At 37.8% G+C, this 11,970-nt stretch overlaps 1 protein-coding gene across 1 annotated transcript; it reads right to left on the bottom strand.

Moving 5' to 3' along the window:
• Positions 1-116: 116 nt before the first annotated feature.
• On the bottom strand, positions 117-9,786 carry LOC122086543 (P-loop NTPase domain-containing protein LPA1 homolog 2-like). The gene is made up of 8 exons (XM_042655446.1): positions 9,527-9,786; positions 8,949-9,114; positions 7,832-8,166; positions 3,817-3,898; positions 2,851-3,276; positions 1,431-2,171; positions 986-1,096; positions 117-648 (listed from the first exon to the last, which is right to left on the bottom strand). The coding sequence occupies exons 2-8, from the start codon at positions 9,090-9,092 to the stop codon at positions 253-255; spliced, it is 2,235 nt and encodes a 744-aa protein (XP_042511380.1). The 5' UTR covers positions 9,093-9,114; positions 9,527-9,786; the 3' UTR covers positions 117-252.
• Between the last annotated feature and the right edge of the window lie 2,184 nt (positions 9,787-11,970).

Genomic DNA, 11,970 nt, shown 5'->3' with positions numbered 1-11,970 from the left:
AAAAAAAAAAAAAAAAAAAAAAAAAAAAAAAAAAAAAAAAAAAAAAAAAAAAAAAAAAAAAAAAAAAAAAAAAAAAAAAAAAAAAAAAAAAAAAAAAAAAAAAAGAGAACCCAAAAAAGAAAAAGAAAAAACATGTATACATTAGTGGAAGACGAGGGGAAAAAAAAAAAGAAACGAAGAAAAAGAGATTGAAAATGGACTTAATTTATGCTCCAACAAGAGCCTTCACAAAAACCCTCGAGATGAAAATTGCTACCTCTGAGGTGCTCCGGAAAGGATGAGCCCATTGAGCAATGACCCATGCTTCCCCAATGCCGGAATGCTGAGAGAACGTTTCCTCATCCTCACATTTTCCCCCGCCGGCATTCTCTTCTGATTCTTATCCAAGAGGAGTGCTGAGTATGACCACAATGGCTCAGACATAGGCTCGCTGCTTTTTCTCAGAAACAGGTCCAAGTTCTCTCGGTACTTATCCCCTTTCAAGTTTTCAACACTGTTAGTATCAGGATCACCAGATATAGGCACCCGCTTTGTCTTAGATTCTTCGTCATTATCAGACCAATATCCAGTCTCTTGCTCATCCTGCATCGCTAGATCATCATATTCCTCATCGGACTTTGTTGACTCCTCATCGACTGAGCCCTCCATCTGTAATAATAACTACAAAGTTAAAAAGAGTAAATATTGAAACGCTAATACAGTTGTATTGGAATGTCTTTGTTACTCAAAAGTAAATGTTGAAACACTGTTAACATATTCCAGCCTCGAGGTTTATTTTTGAGTCGTTGCTTGGGAAATGCAACTAGAACCAGTGGCCTTGCTTTCCACCTGGTTGGAATGTTTAGCTCTGCAATGCAGAGCATGCAATTGGGTATTAGAAGTCCAGGTCCTGAACCATCCCAATGAGGAATATGTGAAACATGTAATTTCAAGGCACTGCAAACCATTTTTCCAAACCTTTTGTTTTAGAGCTCTTATTTCATACCTCTTCATGGATCTGTTTTTCACCTACATCACTAAGATCCTCGTCACTGTCAACCTCAGGTGGCTCATCAGCTTCTTCATCAGTGCCAGAAACCGACTGTTCTTCTTTAAGCTGGCAGCACAAGAAGGATAGAGCACCAGAAAAGCAGAATATTAGCAGTTGGATATAAACGTTTGATAAGTTCCACCTATATTACCAAATACCAAGGAAAAGGAATGAAAAGGACTATGGCATCGATAAAATTGGCAGTTGATGCCACTAAACAGTGTCAATTTGTTATGGCAACGGCTGATTCGTGTTCAATGGAATTGTATTGACACAACTTATTGTGTATGAACTGACATACGTTCTGAAAAAAAAGCAAGGTTAAATATCTGCATGTATGCCTGATTCAGATGTAATCCAGCATAAGCCATAGGGCAGGAAAAGCCAAGGTGAGAAATACCTCCTTGGCAGGTCCATCAGACATCCTTGGTGAGCTGCAGCAGGAAGAGTAGTATCTGCTTCCAGTCTCAGTTCCATCAGCCCTTGACTCATCAATACTTCCAGTCTGACTTGTCCCACCTTTATCACTGGGCCATGCACTGATCCCAAAGTTACCAAACTGAAGATTAACCGGTTCTGCCTTGCCAATCTGCAAGGGACCATACATTGGACTCCCCATGCCTTTCTCACTCCCATGGTATGAGATAGAGTTTCCATTACTACTAATAGAGCCAACAGGCCAAGCCTTAGCCACAGAACCATCCGTATTGAGAAGAGCCATTAGATGTCTAGAAGATCCTTGTCTCTGGATCAGTTGGAACATCCCCTTAGAGCTCAATGAGTTGGCAGCATTTTGTTTCCGGTACTCCTCATCAATCACCGCAACTGTATTAGTGATGGGGTCGTACAGCTGCTCCCCTGCCTCACGTCTATGAAGGCAGCTGAACACTGTGGCATGGATGGCTGCCACACTCCTATCAACATTTGTGTTGTTTATTTTTGGTACTAGATGCTTATCAGCGCGATTACACAGATAGTCTTGAATCGTTCTTATGTTGCGAATATATTTCACATATTTGTTTTTGGCGGGATCCAGGGTCATGTACTTTGCACGGACAGCAAATCGTTCCAAGTGTTTCTCCTCATTTGCGATGTAAATCATGAATGGTATGATCGAAGGATGTTTCTTCATTAGTCCCATCTGCCAAGCCAAATAAAGGAAGCTTGAGTAATAGAAGCAGTAAATGACAAATTTTAGTTAAAAGATTCAAAACTTACAGATCAGCTTAGCAAGCTGCTGAAGACCGTTGCGCATTTTCAGTATTGTCCTCGATTTGAAACTATTCTCCAAGTATTATTATATTGAGATCCCTTAAATTATATCCCTATATTCCATCCATTAAACTTGGACTATATTTCTCCTTTCCCTTTGAACTTGGTACCCAAAATATAAATAAACTAAAGAAACCCTTAACAAAATCCACAATTAGATTAGATATGGTCAACCAACCAATCAGCATATCTCCCTTTTTTTTCTTTTTCTTTTTTTCATAATAACCAATCCCATCATTTTAAGAATAAGAAAGAAGAAAATAATGATTGACATGCAATGCAAGGCCCGCGGGGTCAACTGCCTGGCTGAGCCCTTGCTATGAGTGATCTTCTTCATTATTTGGATACAGATTGATTATTTAACTCAATGCTTTGCAAGGTCAAAAAATCCAAGTGTCACTATTTGATTTGGAGGACAGCTACTGAGAGGACCCACAGATCCCCTAATCATTTTCAATGGTTGAATGTAATTTTTTTTACAATCCAAACTCTTTCATAGCTTGTCACCAACCTGTGTTGTGTTTGAATATGTGTGTGTGTGTACTTACCACAAAGTTGAGGCTTAAGTGGACACCCTCAACAACTACTGATTCTTTCCGCTCCTCCCATGCAGTAATCAGTCGATCAAGGCTGTCAATGACCATTTCACTCTGCGCTTTAAATCCTCCAATGGCCATCTGTTTTGGACCAATCAGTTCAGTGGTACTAGAAGCAGCATCTGTTGGTCCAGAATCTGGTTTTTTATTTACAGCCCAATCAGAGACCTCATCTTTGGGCAGAGAGTAGGAAATGTGCGCTGATTTTTTTGCTCTCCTTTTGGCTTTTGCTTCTGCAACTGCCACTGGATCCAGAAACTCGCCAGCATGATAAGTTGATGCCCAGAGTAGAGGGTTCTGTTTTTCATCCACAAAGCTCCTCATCATGTGTCGAATGGAGTCAGTAGAAATCACAGTTGTGATGCCCAATCTGCTACCCTGTGAGAGAACATAAGAACATATAGGGCTAAGGGCTAGGGATACAAACCAAATTTGAACGCTTATATGTTATGTCATATCAAGGGAATGGATGATTTAAGCACAGGAATGTTAATTTCAAGAACAATGGATTGACACAACATCCACACTGAACTTCCACCAGTGGATGAAGTAGCATAATTCAAGCATTTTTGTTTGTTGTTCTCACTTTGGATGACTTGAATAACTAGCACAACAAAAAATAATTACAAAATAACAATGAAAAAGAACATTCAACAATAGGAAGAAAATACTAAATTCCTAGAGTATTTGGATTTTTTTTTTTGACAAAGATGAGTAATAAACATTAACATATAAAATCTGCTTGAGTGAAGAATAATTTCTTGCAGAAACTTTCAAGTTTTTCCTTTATTACATCCAAATTCAAATTTATTTACAAATTTTAACCAAAATGTAATTTAACTTGAGAAGAAATGATGTGATAGATCCTCTGTATTCGAACCGTCAGAACAAGTTCCTTTTAAGGGAAGGTGAAAATACCAGCAACGCAGACAAGGTAGACTTGCCACACCCACTTGTCCCACATAGCAGCACGGTCACAGATTCCTTCCTTTCTCGGATTCTACAAGACAGAAACAGAACTCACAGAGTAGGAGAAAAGGATAAGGTCATAGAAAGCATTCAAGGAAATAAACCAATACAATATCAAGGAAGCTAAGAAGTGTTTATAACAATCCCGTACTTCTGGGAGTACTGCTAATAGGGTCAATACACCATAATCACCAAGACAAGAATTTGGGTCCTAAATGGAAAATTTTCATCCAAGTATTTATTTGTCGCAAAATTGTGACATTGTCTATGGTGACGATGAGGAGACTCATCAGTGTGGTTTCTTTTCCTTGTAAGGTTTTACAGACATCCAAATTACCCCTAAAATGCAGGGCATTGGGCTCAGAAATGAACCATAAAAATGTCTTAACGTGTGATGTTCATCAGAAGAGAAGGCCCAGAAGGTTCCTCTCCCCTCTAGTCAACTTGACGTGTTTGGTAGATGCGGAATCAGTCAGTTGATCATCTTTCCAATTTTGTTCCTTTCCCAACACAGTTTGGTTCCATTTCTTAAAGCTCTTTCATCTTTCTTGGGTTTTTCTGGAAGATGTCAAGAAGCTCACAAGGTTATGGAAGTTTCTATGGAATGAACTTTTTATAGCATCTTTTTAGTGTATTTCAGAGGAGAGAAACAAGTAGTAGTTCCAAAACAAGCGAAGTTTCTGGAGGTGGTTGAAAGAATTAAATGTAGGTTTACTCATTGGGCTCCTCCAGCCAATTATTTGATTGCATCCAATTTTGGTCTTGAGGGTTGCTCATTGGGTTCAGGTGATGCGTTGTTCAGAAATAACGCTGATTTGGATATTCTCCAACTCAGCAATTGAGTCAAACTTGGCACTTTTTATTACAGGATTCAGTGGATTGACATCTGCCTCTCTCTCTATCTTGGATCTGGGATTGAGCCAATGGGTGCAATCTGAGTCCTGGTTTATCTTCAATCCTAGGATTCTTCAGCCCTCAAAAGTGGAAGTATGCATGTAACCGATAATTACTTTTCCTGAATAGAATAAAAAGAGTTCTATATGAAATTCTGGAACCACTAATGGAATAGAATAGAGTTAAATATTTTGTGAGGAGAAAACTCAACCCTGATTTCTAAGACTATACGACTGAGCCAGAAAACGGGGAGGATGTGGGGGGGACACATTTCTCAGGCATGTCAAAACTTATGTCTAGTATCTACATCAATAAATGTCTCTTCTTCATACTGCTACAAGAAAATACAACTTGCAAACAGATTTTAACAATTTTATATCAGCACCAACAGGCAGATTGAGCTACTCTCTTACGCATTCAATAAGTAGATATAAGGAGCAAATGGAAGGTTTACAACGAGAAAAGAGTAAATAGAAAGACCTGAGGATGCCACCATCCTCTTTTTCTTTCCCATATTTCGCACACTAAAATCCTGAGCTTTTAAACCATAACTCACTTGCAAATGTACCATTGATCAGTGATTTACGACATCTAATGCATGCCACGATCCTCATTTTCTTTCCCATATTTCGCACACTAAAATCCTGAGCTTTTAAACCATAATTCACTTGCAAATGTACCATTCCCTAAAACTAATTTCGCAAACTAATATCAGCACAAATGCACCAGAAAGATACTCCTCATATGGGAAGAAAAATTCAAAATTATCCACGTGTAATAAATTAAAAAGAAAAGCAGATCAAATTTTGGGTTTTGCAAATACCAATAACATATCATGAGATAGGTTGGTTTTATAAAGTACAGCTATCAGTTTGTATTGACCCAACTCATATAGGGAGAAGCTGAAACTTTCCAAAGTGGGAACCTTGCCTGTTATACTACTACATGCTCAGCCACTTGTTGACCAGAGCCACAAACACCAAGTCCTCACTTAAGTCCTGCCTCATAACATTTATCATCAAAGACAAGTAAGGAACCCCATAGAGTCCTCTGCTAATGGAGAAAAATCTCCCATGCAATACCTTAATATTTGGAAATTGAAAAACCAATACTCTTTTAAGTTCACCTCACAAAAGTTTTCCACATATGAACAACTCTGAGGGGAAAAAATTTATCGACAAATAAGCATAAATAAGAAGAATTTCTTTCTTGAGGGGATATAGATCCTTGTGCTTGTGCGTTACATTAGCCTAACCCAATAAACTAATGGTGTTTCTTTTGACATTATTTGGGGAAGGGGGGGCTATGAGTAAAGAAAGAGCAAACCAGTGCACAAGGCTCCCGCTACTGCAGGGTCTGGGAGGGGCAAGTGTACGCAGCCTTACCCCTTGTTTCACAGAAGAGACTGTTTCCAAGTTTTGAACCTGTGACCAACATGTTGCAATAGTGCAACTTAACCGTTGTGCCATAGGCTCGCCCACTAGGGGGGCTATGAGTAGAAAAGATAATACAATAAGACGGGATCAAGGAGGCAAAGTCAAGCTACCTTAAAAACATTCCTCTATGGACCCTCTAATATGGCATAAGAAGTTGTAGCCATTACATGAGAAAAATATGATTTTTTTGGCTAGATTACATAAAAAGCGAAGTTGTATTTCACTTTTAATGGAAACTACAGATAGCGAATCCAATAAGATGCTTTATGCCATGAAATAAAGAGTGATATAATGTATTCTGGTTCTGAAGGCAGCAAGAAATATGTGATAAGATACTTGGAGATAATCCAGGAATTTAAACCTAAGTAATACCAGCTATGGTGCTGCATTGTTCAGGATCAAAGTATCTTTTAATCATACTCATTGTCGCTTTTCTGTGACAAGGTGCATACTATGACAATGTAAGTTTTGTCTTGCTATTTGTAGGCTAAAACTGTGATAGAGAAGATTACTCTAAAATTACGCAGTTACCCAATATGATCAACCAATTTGATCAACTTCAACCACTACGTAACAGTCTAATAAAGCTGGTGCAAGGCATGCATATTCACCAAAAACTAAACTCGATGTTCTCGTTCTTTTCTATGCTAAAAGTATAAAATGATCTAACAAAAAGCACAGCAAAACACAAGCTTTCTTGGCAACTTCCACTGCAATAAAAAAAAATTATTTTGACTTAAGCAATAAAAAATTTCCCCAAGAGTTTCAGAATCTAAAGATGCCACTTGCCAATGCCCTCATGAGAAATGAACATCAATAATTCCCAACAAGATCTCTCTATAGAAAAGCTCTTCCAAATTAAGGAGTTGGCAATTGATATTAAAAACTTACGCATGACCATTGAATAATGGGTAGGTATTTATAACTTTCATCACTAAGCGTCTTTATATCAAGGGTAGAAAGGAAATGCATTGTCATTTGGAGGGCATTCGCCTTAGCATATTACCATTCCCCCCGTGAAAAGAACGCCCAAAAGGACCTCTTAATTAAGGAAGACTTCTCAAATTATGTAGTTACAGCTATTGGAAATTTATATAAGATCAGAAAGTAAGTTAGCATCATGAGAGAGCCAGAGAAAGGAAATGATAGTCGTTTGAAGGGAATTCATGCATGGAACACCTCAAACAAGGTGAAACAAGGAGCATTTCCTACTACAAATCAACCTCAAATGGCAATGACCACAATGAGTTCTATCCAATAAATATCAAAGATAAACTTTAGAAAATATAACGTAACTTAAGATGAGGACCAGAAAGTATTACAATATAGGGAAATGGTAAAAAAAGCAACATAAGTTTGATCAATCATAAAACATGTGATCAGGATTTATCTTTTCAGGGGGGGGGGGGGGCATAACCTGTCCACCCATAAACAATTTGCAAGTAAGCTCTTCCCTTCTTCCCCTCATTTTGCTATAGGATAAATAAATAAAAATTACAACCTTAACAGGAAAGAAGATGAGCATGAAAATATCAAGTGAGCTTGGCATATTAATGCAAATATTTACATGGTTGTTTGTTCTAGGCATGGTTTTGGTGCATCAAATATTTGTTTAAGGAGATGACATTTTATACCTGCATGCCAAAGCCAAGTCAGCCCTCTGATTGGGACCAACATACTTGTATTCAGCAAGAACAACACAAACAACATCCAAGAATGCCTCTCTCTTAACAACAGCAGTTGTGCGCCTTTTGTACAACTCAAATGGTTTACTTTTACTTCTCTCTTCTTTATCGGAAACCAAATGGTCGCAATCCTCTCCTTTACCCAAGCAACCACACGTGGAACAATTGATTTTTTTTTCATAGTGTTCTTCCAAAGAATCCAATCCTGAATTTCCCACCCGCACATGGGGCAAAGCATCAGTTGAGCATTCATTTCTCATCACTTCAAAAACCCTTCGGCTAATCTGGGAAGCACAAAAAGGAACTTCAGTAAAAGTCTTGCAATTTCTTTTCTTATGTTTAAATCATTGTTTCCCAGACAAGATATAACATACAAGATGGGCATGCACATAACGTAGTTTTACAGCCAATCAAGCAGGATCACCAAGTTTTTTTTTTGGTTTCTTCACTGTAAATTAGTCCTGCTAATAGTTATTAGCATCTTACAACCGTTAAGAAATGCTCATTATTAATGATCAAATTGGAAGGTGAGATTCATTGCAAACATATAATTTGTTCAAATTTACATCCCCTGGCTGGTGTAATGCAACACCGTCATGACTTCGACAATCTAACCAATCTCCCGTGGCTGAAATGCCTAAACCCAATAAAGAAATTTCAGGCAACTATATCCCCCAGGCCCCAGACAACCATTCAGCCTTGAACCTGCGCTTTAAGCAACCTTCCAATCATATAACACACTTGGACGCAAAAGAATTAAAATTTTCCAAAAAATGTAATAGAAGATAGAAACATCATTTCAGAAACAGGGCACGCATGCATAGCAAATCTGCCAATGTGGAACTGTATCCAGAGGTGGAGAACAAATAGAATTTACACTGTTAACAGAAAAGAGATTTATGGCCGGAGAATCGGAGCCTGTAAATCCTAACCAAGATCTAATCAACTTTTAAAGAAATATCTCAATCAATTTATCCAAAAATAAAAAATAAAAATTACGTGGTGCGAATTCATCAAGGGAGACCGGAAAATGAAACAAGCGTCAATCCGTTTTCTGTTTTTTCACCTTGAATGCATGGCGCGCTTTGCATCCCATAAGCTGCAAGGTGCTCTGCAGCACCGATCGAGTGTATCGGAAGGAGTCATTCCCATCTTTCCTATCTCCGTCGTCCACAACGACTATATAAAACAATTTAGGCACTTCAGCCATCTCTTTCCAAAAGTGGAAATCCCTGCAACACAAACCAAAAAAGAATATGAAAGAGTTGATAATTCCACTCCAGCTTCACAACAAACAAACCGTCGAAAGATGGCTACAATTACTTACAGATTAAGATAAGCAAACATATTTCGGAGATAAACTAAGCCTAACTTTTATGGAGGAGAAAAAAAATCAATAAACAGAGCATCAAATTCCTTTAGAGCTTTAAAATAAAGTATAGTTTTCGAGAGACATTCAACTAAAAGCGAAGATCTACCAAAATTAACCAACAAATTTCAGAAAAAGCCGAGAAAGAAACCAGAAGCAGGCAGATTAAAACTTCGGAAACGGAAAAATCTTGTAAACTCAAACAATGTAGGTATAGAACTCCATGCAATCTCAATAGAACTAGAAACGCATTAACGGAAACCACCCGATCGTACCTGGAAAACTAAACTGATCGAATTCTTGATCTTTTGGAGACGAAAACTATATAGCTTTCGAAAAAGCTAGGGTTTCTAATAGCTTCGATCCGCCATTTCCAGAGGTTCCAGCGCGATCTCGCCATCTCTTGCCACACTGCACATCACAGAAAACTAGGCTCCACGAGTCGCTCCCGTACTCTTGCCCTGTGTCTTTTTTCGTTCTTTATTAGTTATTAAGGAGTTAAAAGACGACTTCGACCCGTTCCGCTTTTCTCATTTTTAAGTCGTATTGAGATTTTAATGCCACCCCTCGTCCGTCCCCTATTTATAGGAACCCGAACTAAGGCTCTTTGGCGCCGGTTTTCTTGCGGTGTTAATGTTATATGGTTATTTTCTCAAAGGGCAGGGGTAGAAATTACATGTTCCGTGACCCAGGCATTTGTAAATCGGATCGAATTCCAATTGGGTAAGGGTATCAACCGGTTCGGTTCAGCAAACAATATGTACAATTAAATCAAACCAAATTGATTCGATTTTATTTGGTTTTATTCGATTCAAACACAGTCTCGATAATTTGGTTCAAATTTACTTCAAGTTAAATAACCCATTGAAACGATTAAAGTTAGAAAAGAAATTACAATGTTATGAAATACAATCCCACAAAGTCAAATCCATTACCTTTCAATTTTTTCAGATTACTCATAAAAAATATATGATTGTAGGGTTTATTATAATTTAGATTTTGTTTATGTTTGATTTATAGGATTTAAACTATTAGGTTCAATTAGATTCAAATTGACATTTTAATCTAAAATTAAAATTGATCAGTTTTTTAATGGCTGGTCTTAATTCTAAATTGACACCCTTATAATCGATAGAATCCAATCCCGATTCTGGGTCGATCCAACTTTGGTCAATTCTATACAGAAACTATGATTAGGATGTTTTGAACTGAATTTTAGCGGTTCTGAACCGATGACCCGGACATACTTTTTCCACCGTTGCTGTTTTAGTCTTCAAACTGGAATAGTGAGGAGTAGTCTTGGGTCTCATGACGACTTAGTCCTCATCAGGACTCTTACATTTAAAAAGACCGTGGACTCTTGACTTGACCGAGCCCGGCCAGATTACGTGAAGGGTTTATTTGTTTACGTGATGGAAATCCTAAGTCACGCGCATCAAAAAAAGTATTGACCCCACGCGCCTCTTCGACCCACTTAATGTGGGACCCAGATACCAACGTCGTAAAGTTCAGTCACGCGCATTAAGTACACGGATATGAGTACCGTACAGAAAATAATCAAACATGAGGTGATGGGCCTACCACGTACGGCTGGGATTCTTCTGTGTAGGGGGGACCTGCCGAGGGGCTCACACGAAAACAAAAGTTGAAGTCGTTAATCGTTAGGCGTGGGAACACTTATTAAAATAAATTCACATGGGAATACCGTTACCGATCCCAATTCTCTCTCTCTCTTTTTCAGAGCGGTCGATTCTAGGGTTTTTTTCGGATTGATTTCGGTTGGATTGGAATTGGTTAGGACTGATACGATCTTGATTCTAATTCCAATCCATCTGATTTTTTTTTTTCCGACTCAACCTGACTGACCATGATGAATACTATATAAACCATTAGCACCTACCCCGACAATATGACCGTTAAGGCATACGATTACCTCATGAATGGATTTCCTTTATTAGTCTCTTAAACGTATAAAAATCTTCCACGTGAAATTTATGATTCACATCATCATGAGTACTAGCCATTGGAGTTGGTCTCTATGATTATAGATGCTTCGAAAGTTATGACTAGGTTTTTGTAGGTATATATTGCCATTATGAATGCTAGTGTACTATCTCTTCCTTAGCTTATATGGTAGGTCATATGATTTTCATGGGTAAAAATATGTTACAAATGGTGTATTCATAGAAATCTTTTTTTTTTTTTTGTTAACCAAAGTGTCCAGGCTAACTTATTCGCACCTCGACTAATCTTCGAGGAGACTAGCACAACAATCAATCGTCACGGTCTCCACTTAAATCGCAGATGTACACATGGTAAATTGAATCTGAGACCGTACGTCTATCCATAAAAATCTTGATTTGTCCAACAATCATAACAACGAAATCATTGTTCCACATTAAAAAAAATGTTCCTATTTGAATATCATTTATGCCAAAAAACCTCCTTTTCATTTTATCATTTTATTATGGTACTCATTGTATATTTTAACAGAAAAAAAAAAAATCTGAATCCATTGAAAAAAAAAAAAAAGCCTAATTGGATGGTTCTAACCTCTAATATGATTGAAGCATTAGTATTGTTATAGTCTATTAAATGGTCTAACTATCAACTAATTAGTACCATACCTAATTTCCAATCTGATCATTCCCCCAAGTGGTTTTTATCATGGAGTGGACTAGTTATGGGGCCACTTATTATTTATGTCTTCTTTTTCTTC

Source organism: Macadamia integrifolia, chromosome 8 (assembly GCF_013358625.1).
Source record: "Macadamia integrifolia cultivar HAES 741 chromosome 8, SCU_Mint_v3, whole genome shotgun sequence".
Taxonomy (NCBI): domain Eukaryota; kingdom Viridiplantae; phylum Streptophyta; class Magnoliopsida; order Proteales; family Proteaceae; genus Macadamia; species Macadamia integrifolia.
This window is presented reverse-complemented; position numbering and strand designations above follow the sequence as displayed.